This window comes from Mesocricetus auratus, unplaced genomic scaffold (assembly GCF_017639785.1).
Source record: "Mesocricetus auratus isolate SY011 unplaced genomic scaffold, BCM_Maur_2.0 Super-Scaffold_4256, whole genome shotgun sequence".
Lineage (NCBI taxonomy): Eukaryota > Metazoa > Chordata > Mammalia > Rodentia > Cricetidae > Mesocricetus > Mesocricetus auratus.
This window is the reverse complement of record NW_024429182.1, coordinates 47179608-47198637: the sequence shown is the minus strand read 5'-3', so window position 1 is coordinate 47198637 and position 19030 is coordinate 47179608. Positions and strand designations below refer to the sequence as shown.

The following is a 19030-nucleotide window of genomic DNA, read 5'->3' as shown; positions in this document are numbered from 1 at the left end:
TTCTTCTCTTTAAAAAGAAAAGAATACCTGTTTAAACTTAAATGATCTAATAATGTAGTGCAACATTTGGAACAATTTAAAAGAAGAGAGAGATTGTTGACCCAAGTACCACTAATAAGTAACTCTCTCCATTAACATGGTGGTTGTGATGCTATTGACAATAAGGTGATGGTCCAGATTATTTGAAGACTACTATCTTGATATACATTTATGTTAACAAGTTTATCAAATAAGTGGGATGGTGGCGTCCATATACTGTGGAGGGAAATTCTTCCTCAGATATAGGAATTTTTGTTTGGGGGAGATGTCTTCTGGTTGTAGGAGCATATAATTCTTTGATAAGAAGAGTTTCTTTATTTGGATTTTGATTGCCCCCAGGATTCTATCTTTGGGACTTTGAAGACGGTGGAGTTGATACATGGCTGTAGGAAGGAACATTAGCATGATGAACAATTTCATCCTTTTGGGATTTTTAGAGTGCCCCCAGGTACAGATTATCCTTTTTGTCTTGTTTCTGGGGATCTACCCGGTGACCATGGCTGGAAATCTGGGCCTCATTGTCCTGATCAGGATGGACTCACACCTCCACTCCCCCATGTACTTCTTCCTTAGTAACTTGTCCTTTGTTGATATCTCATACACTTCCTCCATAGCACCTAAGATGCTCTGTGATTTTTTTAGGGAGCAGAAAACAATCTCCTTTGGGAGGCACTGAGTGCTGTCTCCTGGCAGCCATGGCATATGATAGACATGCTGCTATTTCTAATCCTCTACTCTATCAATCCATCATGTCTCCCAACATCTGTGTGGGGATGGCCATTACAGCATACACAGGAGGGTTCCTCACTGGTTTTGTCCAAACCAGCTCCATATTTCAGCTTCATTTTTGTGGGCCTCTGGTCATTAACCATTTTTTTCTGTGATTTGCCACCCCTGATGTCCTTGTCTTGCTCTAGTACTTTTCTCAGCCAAGTAGTGAACTTCCTGGTTGTGTGTGCAGTTGGCGGAACATCAGCTCTTGTTGTCTTGGTCTCCTATGGTTACATCATTGCTGCTGTCATGAAGATTCATTCAGTCCATGGACGGATGAAGGCTTTCAACACCTGTGCCTCTCATCTAACTACAGTGATTCTTTTCTATGGCTCTGGTCTCTTCTCATACCTCCATTCTAATGCTGGCTACTCACAGAACAAAAATAAGGTTGTGTCGGTGTTCTATGGTGCTGTAATCCCCATGTTGAACCTATCATCTATAGCCTGAGAAACAAGGAGATCAAAGAAGCATTGAAGAAACTGAACGAGAGGAAGAAGCAGGTGTCCTGTCTCTGTGCTATAGTTCCTTAGGTAAGAATAGAGCAAAAAACAACTAAAGCCTTTTGTTAAATGTAAATAATAAAATAATAGTGTGGCTCAGAAAATTGATAGTAAGTTAAAGAAGCTATTTCAAGAAAGAACCTCCCACCACAAATTGACGATTGATGTGTCTACTGGACTATTGTACTCAATGGATGTTTGTTTATTTATTTACTTACTTTCTTTTTATGGACTGGTGTTACAATTTATATTTGGTCATTTGAAAGGTAAGATAAATATGGTTATTATGGTATCCCTCTACCACTGGGCACAAGGTGCTAAGCAAGACACCATGACTTAAAGACACAAGCCAAAGCCTAGTCTTAAAGGGCATGCCATTCATCAATGTCTTCATTACAATAAATCATGGTTCTTGCCAATTCACTTACATATTGGGATATATTGCCTGTTCCTCTTGTCTTGGATTCTTACCAATCCAAGGGTTGGTGTTAATCAGAAATACTAACTTTGGATTAGGAACTCAAGAGTCCCCACTGACATGAGTTTAAAAATGATAACTCAGAGACAGTAGAGTAGTAGGGTACCTGTAAACAGTGTTTAAGAAGAGTCAAGGATAATGAATGTGTGGCCATAAAGTCCATGGAGGCCAGATCCAAGGAGCCAAGACCACTGTAGTTTATATCTATAAAGTCATAGTGAGGAAAGAGCAGGGATAGGATCTATGAGAGGCCGTACACTGAGGTGTCCAGGGGTTACCTGCAGCCCAAGAAAGTCATCAATGTGAACCAATGCAAATTTTCGTAAATATTATAGGGTATTTTTATCGTGTTTTTTATTTAAATTAGAAACAAGCTTGCTTCACATTTCAATCCCCTCCTCCCCTGCCACCCCACCAGCTTCCCACAGTTCCCTACCAAATCCCCACTCCATTCCCCAGGGAGGGTGAGGTTTTCCGTGGGGGATCTCCAGAGTCTGTCATTTCATTCAGGGCAGGGTCTAGGCTGGGAGAGCTTTCCTCATTGTGGGATGGGCACTCAAAGTCCATTTGTATGCCAGGGATAAATAATGATCTACTACCCAAGGCCCCATAGATTGCCTAGGCCTCCCCACTGACACCCACATTCAGGGGATCTAGATCAGTCCCATGCTGCCCTCCCAGCCATCAGTCTGGGGTCCAAGAGCTCACCCTTGTTCAGGTCAGCTGTTTTGTATTTTTGGAGAATTTTTAAAACTCAATTGTGTTCTCAATCATGGATTTTGTAGATGGTGCCATGTTACAATATCAAAAGTTTGGACATAGCTGTAAATGGAATGACATGAGGCTCATGCCTGAAATCTTGTGACTAGATATGACCATCTGGAAAGAAAAACTTCCCTGAGACATTGTGATTTCATATCTGCTCACAAGATCAGCTTTCATTCTTGACCTTATATGGCTGTTAGTTTATGTCCTGTCTGCTGTCTCTCTGAACCTTACCATTCTGATAACCTTGCCTCAATTTCTACTTTTTCTCTAAGAAATGTCACCACTCCAGTAGTGTCCTCATTCCAGTGTATGACATGAAATAAGATATCTATGTCAGAGAGTTTGCTGCAGAATGGAATATGTCACTAAAATCATCTTTAACCATAACTTTCAAGGTAATTCTAGAGTAAATGGAAAATGAAGTCTTGTTTCTTTAATGACTGTAAATAAACCATGGTGAATTATAACAATCAACCATGAATCACATCTGTCCTGGTGATCACTTTTTGGAACTGACAAGAATCCTTTGAGTTTGTGAAAACATAAGTATTAGACATATCAGTAGCATATTTGTATTAGAAAAGACTTGGCTGAAAGCATTAACATTTTTAAAACTGACAGATATTTTAGCACAATGAAAAGCACCTTAATTTTGAGCTTAGTTATGATCATATAGTGGTATAGTTGTTTAGCACTGCCGGAGTTAGATTAGTAGCTTATCAGAACTTTATTGATTAATGTTAAGACTATGAAAGTAGTATAATGAAAGAGAGAAACCTGGAACATATATTTTTTTAATGTCTCGACTTAATAGTCTTATATAGATAAACCTTAGAATACTCGTTCCTGAAATCTGTTTTATGACAGAGCTTTGCCTTGTCTAATTTAAGTTGGCAAAGCTACCAACCGTCAAAAGCATCAGAGTTCTTGAGAAGGATAAGATTTTACCTGAGATTGGAGAATGAGAGACTTAGTAGTTGACTGCATGGACAACCATCCCCAAGGGCCTCCACAGTCGTTGAAATCCAAGAACACCTGCCTTTTGCTGATAGTGAGACCTGTGGATTGGGACTTTTTAGGAAGACTTTCCTACCGTTGACCCGAGCAACATGGAGAAAGTCGATTTCAGTGTCCTCTTGTTCACGGCCTGAAGAGTCCTTTGAAGCAGTTGAGGTGAAGGGTAGGGTTGCTCAGTGGCCAGCAATGCCACTTTTGTGGGCAGAGTTTCTTCAGTGTCCACCAGTTTTCTTGGAGGAAATGGGGTGCCAGCAGCTAGCCTGTCTCTGTTATAAAAAGCTTTTAAATAAAACATTTAAATGCCATGTTCTCTAGATCTCTGAGCATTTTGAGGACCATTTGTCTGTTTAGTATATCTTAGTAGACAAAATTTATCTTTAGTGACTTGCCTTAAGCGCATAGATGGCTAGAGAATAGAAGTAATAGAAGCTTTACCTTTGTAACCAGCTTACAGGGAGGACTGGGTATTATATTTTCTTAATCTGAAATAGACCCTTATAACTTCAAATGTTTATCATCATTTAAAAGATATAACAATTTAGAAATGCTTGATATTTAGTATAGTTGAATTAAAGTTACCTAATTTTTTATACATATAGATACAGTAAACAGGATTGGGTAAAAGTGTTGACCCAAACTTGTAGTAAACAGATAGATTTAAAGAGACAGTGATGAGAAGGAAGATTTATTGTAGATAGAACAGGGAACCCTGGAAAGGCACAGTATTCCATAAACAAGCCATGTACAACAGGGCCAGTGAAAAATGAAATTAGAGACAAAAGTAAAAGCGCAAAAGAGACAAAAAAGTAAATGAATTGTATCTGTCGGCCGGTTTTGCCGGCAGAAGCTGGCTGGTCTGAGTGGGCATGTCTACAGCTAGGTCACGCGGTAAACATGGCGGACTCAGTAAACACGTTTCCAAGCTAGGCCGCATGGTAGGCCGCATGGTTTAGATTGCCAAGATGGTGGCCTCTATAGGCAAATTTCCGTCTGTCAGTAGAAGTGGCCTTTTTTCTCCACAAGTGAGGCAGAAAGATGTGTGACCACCGTAGGTCTAAGAAACAAATGAATAAATGGCCCGTGCCAGGGTATAAAAACCCGAGAGACCCCTCGTGGGTCCGAGCAGTAAAAAATCCGAAACCTCAAACCTCATTTGTGGGGAAAAAAAATGAAAAACTCTGAGTGTCCTGAGTAGCCGCTAAACCGGGATCAACAGGAGAGAGACAAAACAGAACACTCCCAGGTGGAAGGTGGTTCCCGCCCTGAGGCAGGTTTAGCCACGATGGGATGTGGCAGGAAGCCTCTGTGACTGGCGGGAGTTTTTAAAGCTAGAAGAATGAGATTTAGAGGAAGAAAGAATGTTGACGAGAATGCTTAGGAGAGAGGTAGAGAAAAGCTTGAACATAGGGCAACTCCTTCCATCGACCAGATCACTGGCAGTGGTTAGAAAGATCACATTTACTTTGTAGGTTTGTTATTCATGAGTCCGGTCTAAAGGAAAATAAAACGGCCAGATCAACTCTTTAGAGCTCGTCAGCCCGAGAGTCTAGTTAGGGCAGAAAAGACCACCCGAAAAGGGACCAGCGTCCCAGAGGCAAACAACCGTAGGTTCAGAAAGAAACGTCCCAGAAGCAAAAAAGCCACTGTAGGCCCGGAAAGGAACGTCCCAAAGGCGAAGAAGCGCGAAGAAGCCACCGCAGGCTTCCTAAAGGGGCCGAAAAATTACCAATAGGCCGTGCCCGTGGAAAACAAACCAAGAGTGATTGTCAGACGATGGGGGCCAACCGTGATCTTGAAGATCGTGGCTGGATGAATTCCCCACGTTTCCAAAAACACCGTAAGGGTGGCAGACACTCGGCGGTCAGCCCTTAGGGTTTAGGGAAAGGTTTTGCTGACTTAAAGGGGGTCCTTACCAAATCGTAGCCGGTGTTGCATGTAAAATGTAGCGTTCCGGTCGATGGAAAGTGGGCCGTTGGTCCGATGTTACAGGTTACCTGCATGGCCACCCGCCGGGTCGGCAAGCAGCAGAGCTGCAGGGAGAGCCTGTCCAGGTCAGGGAACCAATGTTGTTAAAACTTTTAGGTTTATCCAGTAAGGAGACACAGACCGCGGCTCAACGATCCCACGTGGAGTTTATTGGTGGACAGGGAGGGAAAGGGGGTGAGAGGTAACCAACCCGTACAGAGCAGAGAGAGAGATAAGAGAGAGAGAGAGAGAGAGTAAGAGCAAGAGCAAAAGAGTAAGAGAGAGGAAGAGAGGAAGAAGAGTAAGAGAGAGTAAACGGGCAGGGGTCAATTCCTTAAAGGGGTCTTTTGCACCTGCCTGGTTCTCACGGAACTCTGGGCTGGCCAGAGTGTTGCCTGAGCGCATCCTGCCAGGTAACAGGGCAGGCCAGAGTAATGCCTGAACCTTTCACTGGCTACCCTTTAACTTATAACTCTGGTAAAACTCATAGTCTGGGCCTGACACAGCAGATTTTTTCAAATGGTGCCTTGCTATTGATTTGGTAGAGGATTGAGGGGATCCTGAGTCCTTCCTATTATTGAGTGCAATTGTTCCCTCCATTCCTTTCTCTTTAAATATCTGTTTGGGGGAGTACAGTATCAGTTTTCTGATGCCCTCTGTCTTAGGTAACAGCTCCAGTTATACTCTTAGTGTTAAAGGAGGGCCAGCTCCTAGATTATACAGATTCATCCAGGACAGACCATATTCTTCATGGTCTGCTTTGTAAATTTCTTTCTTTAATATAAACAAGAGATACCTGCCATCTTATCTTCTGCAAATTGGCCTAGCTTTTGATATAATAACTGCACAGAAGCATTTCCCATCAGATTCCTATTTCTACCCTCCACAATAAAAGGGATTGAAAACCCACTGGATTCTTCTTTTAGTAGGCAAATAGTCCTGGTGGGAGAACTCCCTCTGAGGGGAATGGGTGGACCAGGCAGGGCCCAGAACATCAGGTTAGGAGTCAACTGTTGAAAGAGAAAATGTCTTACTGGTATATCCTCCATCTAGATTGGAGTTTACTCCACGGACCGCAGAAGTCACAGCTCCCTGATTTGTATGCTGAGTTTCTGGTGGACCTCTTAGATTCCTGCAGAACACATAAAATGGGATGACCCTGGCCCATGAAATAATCCCAGGTGGTTGATGAAATTCAGGGGTCGGAAACATTTCATCTGGTTACAAGCCTGCACAGGATGAACATCACACATGAATCATGGCTCCTCATGACAAGGTGTCAGAAGCCTGTACGTGGTCAAACAGATATGGCTACTGGCTTGCTGGAGGAAGTGAAAGTGCCTTTTGGCACCTCAGATGCATACCTTGTGAGGAAGCATTGCTTCTCTCTGCTTGAGGCCAGTGTGTAGCTCCCAGCATTTCCTCATCCAGGATGACCAGCTTGAAAGAGTATGTTCTTGCATAGATAACTTAATACAAGAGAGGAGAAGAAATTGTTGGTGGGATGAGAAAAAAAACAGGAAAATGCCTATTAAGAGCCAATTTATTGCCCTGGTGTGCAGATTTAGGTTGTGCCCCAAATTCTCACCATTTACATAAATGGAAAACACAACTCACTGAGCAAAAGAATCACAGAGTCCATAGGCATTCAACAACCTCAGGCATAGGAAAACTCGAAAAGTGATTTGCTTCCTTTTAAAAGTTATGCATTTCTTGGTTATTTTCCCAAGTATTATTTGGCAGTTGTTACTTACTTTTTTGATAAATGGATGAGAAACACTTATTACTAAAAACTAAAATAAAGCAAAATTAATAGGAAAAATCAAAGCAATTTAATAATCCTTACATACCAGGTGTCATTAGTATCAATGGGTTTATATAGACACCTCTGGTAGTGCTTTGTGTAAATATCTGGCGATACTGAATGCATTTCATTATTATTTAATATGTTATTAAAATTGTTTGAAAGAGTTATATTGCAGAGTTAGATATATGGCTCAGCAGTTAAGAACGCTTGCTGTGTAAACACTGAACTGAACTCCTGGAACCTAGTGACAAAGATGGAGGAGTGATGAACAAAGGGGTCAAGACCATGATGGTGAAATCTACAAAGACAGCTGACCACATAAGGGAGAGCTCTAGAATCCCAGACTGATGGCTGAGAGGTCAACAGGGGACTGATCCAGACTCCATGAATGTAGGGCCAGTAAGAAGGCCACAAAAATCACTGGGGCCTTGGGTAGTAGATCAGTGTTTACCGTGGTTTATGAATGAGCTTTGGGAGCCCATTCCAAATAGAATGATGCTCTCTCAGCCTGGACACACGGAGAAGGGCCTAGGTCCTTCCCTGTATGAAATGACAGACTTTGGAAATACCCCCAAGGAGGGCCTCACCCTCCCTGGGGAACGATGTGGGGATGGGTTGGGGGGCTGGGAGGGCTGGTGGAGGAACAAGGGACCAGAGGTGGGAGAAGGAGCTGGGATTGACATGTGAAGCATTCATGTTTCTAATTTAAATAAAAACATATATTGAGGGAAAAAATGCTTGCTGTGTTCGCAGAATAGTGAGTTTGGTTTCTAGCATTTGGGTCAGGCAGCTCATAACCTCCTATAACTCCAGTTTCAAGGGAGCTGATGTCCTCTTTGTCTTCATGAGTAGACACACACACACAGAGAGAGAGAGAGAGAGAGAGAGAGAGAGAGAGAGAGAGAGAGAGAGGGAGGGAGGGAGGGAGGGAGGGAGGGAGGGAGGGAGGGAGGGAGGGAGGGAGGGAGGGAGGGAGGGAGGGAGGGAAGGAGGGAGAGGTACATACCCACAAATAAAATACGTCATTTTAAAAGAATTGTGTTTTCTATAAAAATGTTTTTTATTTTTATTAAAAATCTTAGTGTTTATTTTCTAAAATTTAACTATTTTACTAGCATATATCAGTTATACATAATGGGATTCATCATGGCATCTTCATGCACAATACATTTTTATGATGTTCACCTCCTCTTGACCTCTCTTGAACTCTTCTTACTAAAATATTTTGTTATATACATGCTTGCATGTTGGTTGTGGTATGGTTTGGGGAGCCATGGCAGTGAAATTCAAAGTGTTCTTAGCTCCTCTAGATTCCCTGACCACTAGTTAATGCACAAAGACACATTGCAATTATCCTAAATAAACTCAAAGAACTGAGCTTCCTTTAATCTTGATCCTTGATCACTCGGTCTATAGCCTCTCTCTAAATCATTAGTTTAACAGAATGGCATCAGCACAAAAAGAGAAGAGGGGAGGGAAACTAAATTATGTTCTTCAAAGGACATAAAGATAAATTCTAATTTCTTTAATTCCGTAAGGAAGAGCCACATTCATTTCTGTACACTTACCGAGGGTTGGAAAACTTAAAAGTACAAAAGGCATACTTGTAAACTGAATATACAGAAAAGAAACGTGTTTGTACACAGGCACACTTACTTCTTGGTCATTGTATGTTCTTGGTAAATTAAAACTGAGATAGTGGTGTGACTTTTGTCTTCTTTTTGGTATTTCTATCTGAAAAGAAACAACTATGTAAAGTCACTCACTCACGTGAGTGACAGATCAGGTCAAGTCAGACTGAAGTGTTCCCAGCATACTACAAACAGACTGTCTTCATCCTAAATCTCAGCCACAGATAACATCATACACACACCAGGACAGTAGGGCTTGTAGCCACGAGACATCATAAACTGTGTATGAGTGATACTCCATCCCCTTCCTTCTGAGAGGACAGCCTCCAACAGCAGTGAGCCAATGAGAAATCTAAGGCTTGTCCAGGAGGCAGAAATACCCTGTACCTGGGGGGGATAAAAGCATGTTAAGAACGGCAGACGTTGCTACCAGCCTCTTCATTTTCAGGGAAAGAAACTGGCACTGGAGACCTACAAGAGAACAGAGCAGTGAGCCGAGTCCAAAAGAGTGAACAAAAAGCCGAAGCAGGCTCTCAAGGTAAAGAATCGGTGAGATGTGGGACCTACTTCTTCTGAGGACCCATCACTGCTGACCAAATGCTGGGTTGGAGAAGCAGGGGCATGAAATGTGGACAGTGTGTGTTCACATGTATTGTATACCATATTTTGTTGTCTGTTCTAGTTGTCTTAAATACTCCAAACAATTCTTTGCCAATTTTGCCGTTAACATAGCCTGAAACGGTTTTAGCATAATTGTTGAATTTTCAAACAACTACCATTTAAGCAACTGCTTTCCTTCTCACCTTTCTGTTTGCCCCAGGCTCTCTGGTGGATGCTCAGGACTGGTGTGTGGCTGGGACTATCTGTACCATGAACAGCTTCATTGTCACAATCCTCATCTGGACCACAGTAGCATGTGCTGACGAGCTTCAAGGACAGATCAGTGATACTAGTTTTCGAAAGTGCCAGGATGCTTTGCATATACCAGTTTTGGAAGTGCTACCTGGAGGTGGCTGGGATAATCTTAGGAATATAGACATGGGACGGGTGATGGACTTGACATACACCAACTGTAAGACCACAGAGGATGGACAGTACATCATCCCTGATGAAGTCTTTACCATTCCTCAGAAAGAGAGCAACCTGGACATGAACTCAGAAATCCTGGATTCCTGGGTGAATTACCGTAGCACCACCTCATTTTCCATCAACATGGAACTTGATTCTCCTTTTAAAGTCAATGGCAAGTTCTCTACTGAGTTCCAAAGGATGAAGACCCTTCAAGTAAAGGACCATGCTATAACCACCAGGGTTCAAGTGAGAAACCTGGTCTACACAGTCAAAAACAACCCAAGTTCAGAATTCAGCTTGGGGTTTAGGAAGGAGCTCATGGAAATATGTGACTGTCTAGAGAAAAACCAGACAAAGATGGCCACCTACTTGGCAGAAATGTTGGTCCTCAACTATGGCACACACGTAATCACTAGTGTGGATGCTGGAGCAGCATTGATTCAGGAGGACTACATAAAGTCCTCCTTCCTTAAGAACAGTGAGGGAAACCGTGTTGCTGTGACTGCATCTGCTGGAATTACTTTTGCAATGACTATGAACTTCAAAACTGAGGTAGGCTTTTCCTACAAGAATGACTTTACCACAGGCTACCTTGCCAACAGAACCAACTCCAGGGTGCAGAGCATCGGAGGGACTCCATTCTACCCAGGCATCACCTTAGAAGACTGGCAGAAGGGCATCACTAACCACTTGGTGGCAGTAGACCGTGCTGGCTTGCCTCTGCATTTCTTCATCAAGCCTGACAAGCTGCCTGGTTTTCCACACCACTTAGTGGAGAAGCTGTCAAAGATAGTGGAAACTGCTGTGAAAAGCTACTACACCTTTAACACATACCCAGGCTGCACAAATGTCGATTCCCCCAACTTCAATTTTCAAGCCAATACAGATGATGGCTCCTGTGACAGTAAGGTAGCCAACTCTCCCTTTGGAGGTGCTTATCAGGTGTGCTTTCAACACTCATGGGACGGTAAACTTGCTCTCTGCCCAAAGTTGGAGCAGAAGAATCCACTCACTGGTGGTTTCTCCTGTCCCTCTGGCTACACGCCTGTACATTTGCTGTCTCAGAACCACGAGGAGGGTTTCAGGTTTGTGGAGTGTAAAAATAAGTGCACCTTGAAGATCTTCTGTAGGACAGTGTGTGAAGGAGTATTCGCAGTGGCTACAGCTACATTCAATACTTATTGGTGTGTGGCCAGCAGTCGGGTATCCCAAAACTCAGGACTTCTCTTTGGGGGGGTCTTCACTGACAAGAGCATCAACCCCGTGACAAATGAACAGTCATGCCCAGACAGCTATTTTCCACTGAGCCTGTTTGAGAACCTCAAGGTATGTGTTTCTATGGATCATGAGTTGGGGCACAAGTTTTCAGTCCCCTTTGGTGGGTTCTTCAGCTGCACAATGGGGAATCCCTTGGTTAATTCTTCAACATCCATAGACTTAAGGGAATCATTTCTGAAAAAGTGTCCTGGGGGCTTCAGCCAACAGCTAGCTACTATCAGTGATGGATGCCAAGTGTCCTACTGTGTCAAAGCTGGGATCTTTACAAAAGAAAGCCTGGCCCCTGTTAGGCTACCACCTTACACTCAGATACCTCTTATGAGTCAGTCTGACACCAACTCTGCTGTAGAGGAAAGTAGTGATAGTGCCAAATCCTCCTACACCCAGGAGGTAAGGCTAGAGGAGCCATCAAAAGTGCACAGTGGTAGCATATCAGTGGTATCCACTGTTGGAATCACAGTTGGGGTTATAATGGCATTAGGGATTTTAATTGCCATGGCCATCTATGGCAACCGGAGGTTTAAGAAGAATCAAGACAAGGGAATTTCAGGAAGGCTGGTGATTTCTTCTATTCCAAGAGCTAGAGTCATCCCTGATGGGGTGCAGGATCCAAATCCAGTTTAATTCTTTCCCTAAAGAAACAGTTTCTCCCCCCCAGAAGCAGCTGACCTGACAAAGGTTAACTCTTGAATCCCAGGCATCAGCCTGGGAAGCCAGCATGGGACTGATCAAGACCCCCTGAATCTGGGTGTCAGTGAGGAGGCCTAGGGAATCTATTGAGCCTTGGGCAGCAGATCAGTACCCATCCCAAGTATACACATGGACTTTGGACTCCCATAGAACAATGTGAGGTGCACTCTCACCCCGAACTCTTGGGGAAGGGTCTAGGCCCTGCCCTATATGAAATGACAGACTATGCACACCCCCATGGAGGGCCTCACCCTCCCTGGGGAAATGAGGGGATAAGGGGGGGGGGAGGGCTCGGGAGGAAGGGAGGGAATGGGAGAGGGACCTGGAACTGACTTGTGAAGCAACCTTGTTTCTTATCTAAATTTAAACTGGAAAATAAAATAAAAAAAAAAGAAACAGTTTCTCTCATCTCCAAGCATCTTTCATTCCTTTCTCCTCCACCTCTGCCTTCCTAAGAAGCTAAAGTGGCATTTGCAATAAAAAGAAGGTTTTATAATTTAATGATCGTGTTCATGTCTCTGCATTGGGAATTAAGGGATCTATGCGAACAAGGTAAGGGAGGAAAGACTTTCAACTATTTCAGCAAAAACAGCCCTGGTTCTCCTCCCCAAACAAGCCACTGGTTGCCTTCACCCAAATCTCTGTGTATGAAAAGAGATGGGCCGGCCGGGGAGCAACAAGAGCTTTGGCATGAAACTGCATTTAGTCTGAAGTTGGCAGACGTTTCCAATCTGTGGGCTAGAAGACTTTACCTTCCCTGTATCTTGCTTGGGGTTTTATGCTCCTAGAGGCAGTCAGAAAAGACAGTCATCCAGTTGAGGCCCTGTTTTGGAGCTTCCTAAGCTCTGAACTAATGACTGTGACGATTCCCTGTGCACAAAAGGACTGCTGGCTCATAGCAAGCCCACTTCTGTATCTGCCTCACAGTTAGAATTTCCTTAGCTCAAACCACTTGATAGACTTCTTAGTAGTGTCAACAAGTCTTCAGAAAATATTTTAACTTACAAGGTCAAAAGTGAAAGGGTGGTGGGATGCTGGAAATCAATCAAGAAATGTAAAAACTGAAGAGGAATCCAATGTTCCACGAACTGGCTGATTTCTCTTAGCCAGCTGATGTCTACCTCATCATAAACTAGACATTGAACGGGACTGTTATTTAGATAGGTCAGTTATTATGGTGTAATCTTCTATGTTACCAAAAACATAACCCTTTCTTCTGGGAGTGGCACTCACCCTTCATGTCTTCCCATCTGTCACAAGTGTTGGAACAAATACAAAGACACAAGCATAGATACACTCCCACATTACCACAAGAAGTCTTTATTTTCATAGGGGTGAAAAACGCAAAAATCAAAATAAGTCACCATATAAGCATTATCTCCTCTCTAAAACTAAAAATATGCAGAAAGCACCATCTTCTGTCCCTTTAGGCTTTTCTGGTTTTCACTGCTAGAAACAGAGCTGATGTGACAAAAGTTATGTCATTAGGTTAACTGGAAAAGGCATCCAGAACCCCCTGTGATATTTATTTTAATTTCAGAATGATTTCCATGGGGGCATCTGTCAGGATACATGATTGACACCTAACAGTAGTTGGGGTTTTACTCACTTTTAATATCTGGTTTAATTCTCTACAACATAGAAATTCTTCCACAGCTGCTTTAGAAATTATGAATCCATTCACCACAGCACACCATCAGTGGGCTATTGTCTATGAAAGAAAATGTGTTCTCTCTTTAATGTTGAGAGTCAAGGACCTGTGCACACAGTAGGCCCTTCTGAAGAGCTCCAAGTGTCTCAGCCTCTGGAAATGTGGGAAGAATTACTTTTCCATGTCCAGCTGAGATACAGAGAGGAATGAACAGCTGAGTTTGAATCCTTCCCTCCCTACTGTCTAGCCAAGGGGGTTGATTCCATAACCTCTTCACCAAACCTGCTCTTTTTAGTATTAAAACTTTTTCCTTCATGTTTTGTGGGTTCTGAGTGAGTTTTATGTGTTTCAGCCAAGCTAACAATTTTTCTAAAAGTACTGTGTCTCCTCTGTAAATTCCTTTAAGGATTACCGAATCTTCAAATCATAGCAGGAGACTCCTAGACCTTTCAGGCACAAACTTCCCATTGAGATGAAAGTATTTCACTAACGTATTTCTACTAACAAAAATGCACGCAAATATTCTTTAAAAATGTGTGCCTAGTAACATTCTGTCTGAGTGCTCAACTGTTTGACAGCAGATTTTGGGGTTTCTGCTTCACAGTCAAGCCATTTCATGAAGTCACAACCTGATCTCCAAGTGGGACTCCTTGTTCTACTAAGCTCTGGGTTCCTAAGGCTGGAGTCTGTGGCAAGCAAGGCCTGGCTTCTGAGAAAGTCACATCTCATAGGATATGAGAGATGGTCAGAGAGTTTGGCGACAATGGAAACTCTTCATTTATTATTGTGTTATAATCAGTGTTAGACTCACTAAAACTAAACATTTGAGGGGGGAAAAAGATCCGCCTGCAAATGATTAAAACATGCACTCTATTGTAGTCAAGTGCAACCACTTTCAAGAAGTTAGCATTCAGGCCCGGAGAGTTGACTCAGCAGTTCAGAGCACCTGCTGCTCTCTGGGGTTGTTTTCCTAATACCCACACAGTTACTCACAACCCTCTGTAACTCCAGATCCAGGGGTCCACTACAAGCAAAACCCCATACACATAACATCCAAACAAATACATCTTAAGAAAAAAGAAGTTAGCTGGGCGCTGGTGGCCCACGCCTTTAATCCCAGCACTCGGGAGGCAGAGGCAGGCGGATCTCTGTGACTTTGAGGCCAGCCTGGTCTACCGAGCAAGTTCCAAGACAGCCTCCAAAACAATACAGAGAAACCCTGTCTCGAAAAACAAAAACAACAAAAAAAAAAGAAGTTACCATTCCTAGTTTTCAAGATAACCATTCTTCTACATGTTCACACACTCATTTCCTTTGCCATGTGCTCTGTTATTTGGGAGGAACCTAGAGTCAAGCTAGGTCAAATGTGTGTATAGAAGACATACGGAGATTTTTAGAAAACAAAGAAAGTGGAGGGGTCCCTTTCTCTGGCTAGTTAGATTGAGGTTTCTCACACATAGAGGAAGTAACTCACATGCTTCTGAGACAGGTGCTGAAGCACTTCTACAAAAGCAGGCCCTTAGAAGTAACAGCAAGTTGTGGTTGTTCCTTTGCTGTTTATTGTTCCTACACATACACCTCATGAGCACCAGGGGGCGATGTCCTCTCATAGAGCAACGCCAAGAACTTGAGATCACAGCAGTTACAAACAGAACACCTGACATCTGGACATTGACCAGCCCTCTCCCAGAAACCCCCTGTGAGATGTAAGTGGCCACCAACAAGCAAAGGGGGCAGTGGTTGTGCTGGATGGCTATGTTCTCAATGCTCTCATTCTGTAGCATGCTAATCTCTGAGATAAAAACTTTCCATCTCATAGGGAAGCTCCCCCCCCCACCCTTTTTTAAATTTAAATTAGAAACAAGCTTCTTTTGCATGTTAATCCTAGTTCCTCCTTCCCTGCCCCCCTATCCTACCCCCTTTCTGCTCCCCAGGGAGGATGAGGATTTAACGCAATCCCCATTAAAATCCCAGCACAATTCTTCACAGTCCTTAAAAGAACAATTCTTAACTTATATGGAAAAACAAAAGGCCCAGTGAAAGGTTCAGGCATTATGCTGGCCTGCCCTGTTACCTGGCAAGATGCACTCAGGCAACACTCTGGCCAGCCCAGAGTTCTGTGAGAACCAGGCAGGTGCAAAGGACCCCTTTAAAGGACTGACCCCTGCCTGATAATGCTCTTTTTTACTCTCTCTTACTCTTATCTCCTCTCTGTCTCTCATATCTCATCTCTCTCTCTCTGCTCTGCTCAGGTTGGTTATCTCTCACCCCCCCCCCCTTTTCCTCCCTGTCCACCAATAAACTCCACGTGGGATCCTTGACTCACTGTTTGTGTCTCGTTACTGGGTAAACCTAGATATTTTAACAACATTGGTTCCCTGACTGGGAAACTAGGCATTTTAACAACACCCAGAATAGTCAAAACAACAAGGCAACATCCAGAGGCATCACCATCCCTGACTTCAAGCTGTATTACAGAGCTATAGTCCTGAAAACAGCTTGGTATTGGCACAAAAATAGACAGATAGACCAATGGAATCGAATTGAACACCCGGACATTAAACGATATATGTGTGAATACCTGATCTTTGACAAAGAAGCTAAAATTATACAATGGAAAAAAGAAAGCATCTTCAACAAAGGTGATGGCATAACTGGAGGCTGACATGTAGAAGATTGCAGATAGATCCATATCTATCACTATGCACAAAACTTAAATCCAAATGGATCAAAGACCTCAACATAAATCCAGCCACATTGAACCTGTTAGAAGAGAAAGTGGGAGGTACACTTTCTTGAACAAATTGGGACAGGAGACTGCTTCCTGAATATAACTCCAGTAGCACAGACACTGAGATCGACAATTAATAAATGGGACCTCCGGAAACTGAGAAGCTTCTGTAAGGCAAAGGACACAGTCAGCAAGACAAAAAGGCAACCCCACATCTGACAGAGAGCTGATCTCCAAACTTTACAAAGAACTCAAGAAGCAAGTCTCCAAAACACCAAAGGATCTAATCAAAAAGTGGGGTACAGAACTAAATAGAGAATTCTCAGTAGAGGAGTCTAAAATGGCTAAGAGACACTTAAGAAAGTACTCAACATCCCTAGCCATCATGGAATGCAAATCAAAACAACTCTGAGATACCATCTTACTCAGAATGGCTAAAATAAAAAACTCAATGACAGTTTATGCTGGAGAGGATGTGGAGAAAGGGGAACACTCCCCCCTGCTAGTAGGAGTGTCAACTCGTATAACCACTTTGGAAATCAGTATGGAGATTCCTCAGAAAAATGGGAATCAGTCTACCACAAGACCCAACATAGACATATACCCAAAAGATGCACATTCATACAACAAGGACGTCTGTTCCACTATGTTCATAGCAGCATTATTTGTATGAGCCAGAACCTGGAGGCAACCTAGACGCCCCTTAACTGAAGAGTGGATAGAGAAAATGTGGTACATTTACACAATGGAGTACTATTCAGCAGAAAAAAAAAAACAATGGAATCTTGAAATTTGCAGGTAAATGGATGGTACTAGAAGAAACCATCCTGAGTGAGGTAACCCAGTCACAAAAAGAGAAACATGGTATGTACTCACTCATATATGGATTTTAGACATGAATCAGGGGAGTGCCAGCATATAATCCCACTGCCAGAGAGTCTGGGAAACAGAATCTTCATGCAGCGACTGATGGAAGCAGAGGCAGATACCCACAGCTAAACACTGAACTGAACTCCTGGAATCCGGTGACAGAAAGGGAGAACTGATGAGCAAAGGAGTTAAGACTGGGCTGGTTTAACCCATAGAAACAGTTGACCTGAACAAGGGAGAGCTCTTGGGCCCCAGACTGATGGCTGTGTGAAAAGCATGGGATTGACCCAGACCCCCTGAATGTGGGTGTCAGTGAGGAGGAGGCCTAGGTAATCTATAGGGCCTTGGGTAGTATTTATCCCTAGCGTACAAATACACTTTGAGTGCCTGTCCCACAATGAGGGATGCTGTCTCAGCTTGGACTCTTGTGGGAGGGCCTAGGCCCTGCCCTGGATGAAATGACAGACTCTGAAGATCTACCATGAAGGGCCTCACCCTCCCTGGGGAATGGAGTGGAGATTGGGTAGGGGACTGGGGGGCCTGCTGGGGAGGGCAGGGGAGGAGGGGAGGGAGAGGGAGCTGGGTGTGACATGTGAAACAAACTTGTTTCTAACTTAAATTTTTAAAAAAGTCTGCCATATCATTTGGAGCAGGGCCTAGATCCTCCCCCATGTGCCGAGGCTGAGAGAGTATCCCTCTATGTGGAATGGGCTCCCAAAGTCTATTCGCAAACTAGGGATAAATACTGATCCACCACCAGAGGTCCAATAGATTAACCATATCTCCAAACTGACATCCTCATTCAAGGGGTCTGGAAGAGTCCTATGCTGGTTTCCCAGCTATCAGTCTGGGGTCCATGAGCACTCCTTTGTTCAGGTCATCTGTTTCTGTGGGTTTCTCCAGCCTGGTCTTGACCCCTTTGCTCATCACCCTCCCTCTCTGCAACTGGATTAAGACACAGAATGTTCTAAGGGGAAAGTAAACATTCCATTCTGTAGGTCCCACTCATCCTTGGGGGAATTAGGGCAGGAACTGAAGCAAAGGCACTGCTTCTTGGTGTGCTCGCTGTCCTGTGGCTTGCTCAACCTGCTTTCTTATACAACCCAGGACTAAAAGATGGGGTGGGGCATGGCCCAGCACCACATCAATAATGTGGGCCTTGTCACATCAATCATTACTCCTGAACAACGGTCCTCAGGCTCATCCAAGGTCCAATCTTTTGGAAACATTTTCTTAAGGTTTGTCAAGTTGACAAAAACTAACCAGGGCACTCCCTAAGCTTGGAAAAGAAACAACTCAAAGGCTTCAGGTTTGAATGAAAATGCCCCCAATAGGTTCATAGCGAGTGACACTATTAGAAGTTGTGGTCTTGGGGCTGGAGAGATGGCTCAGAGGCTTGCTCTTCCAGAGGACCTGAGTTCAATTCCCAGCAACCTCATGGTGGCTCACAACCATCTGTAATGAGATCTGGTGCCCCCTTCTGGCCTGCAGGGATACATGCAGGCAGAACACTGTATTCATAACAAATAAATAAATAAATAAATAAATAAATCTTAAAAAAAAAGAAGTTGTGGTCTTGCTGGAGTAGGTGTGACCTTGTTGGAGGAACTGTGTTACTGGGAGTGGGTTTTAAGGTTTCAAATGCTTAAGCCAGGCCCAGTGTCTCACTCTGTCTTGCTGCTGCCTGCAGATCCAGATGTAGAACTCTCTGCTACCCCTCCAGCACCATATCTGCCTGGGTGCCACCGTGCTTCCTGCCT

General features: G+C 43.5%; 1 protein-coding gene and 1 pseudogene across 1 annotated transcript; both read left to right on the top strand.

The window, feature by feature from the left end:
* Positions 1 to 418: 418 nt before the first annotated feature.
* LOC101842463 lies at positions 419 to 1410 on the top strand (annotated as a pseudogene).
* An 8374-nt stretch (positions 1411 to 9784) lies between these two features.
* On the top strand, positions 9785 to 11952 carry LOC101842193 (macrophage-expressed gene 1 protein). The gene has a single exon (XM_040731063.1). The coding sequence runs from the start codon at positions 9850 to 9852 to the stop codon at positions 11950 to 11952; it is 2103 nt and encodes a 700-aa protein (XP_040586997.1). The 5' UTR covers positions 9785 to 9849.
* The last annotated feature ends 7078 nt before the right edge of the window (positions 11953 to 19030 follow it).

Coding starts and splice junctions, on each gene's coding strand:
- LOC101842193 (XM_040731063.1), top strand. CDS start 9,850: ATGAACAGCTTCATTGTCACAATCCTCATCTGGACCACAGTAGCATGT.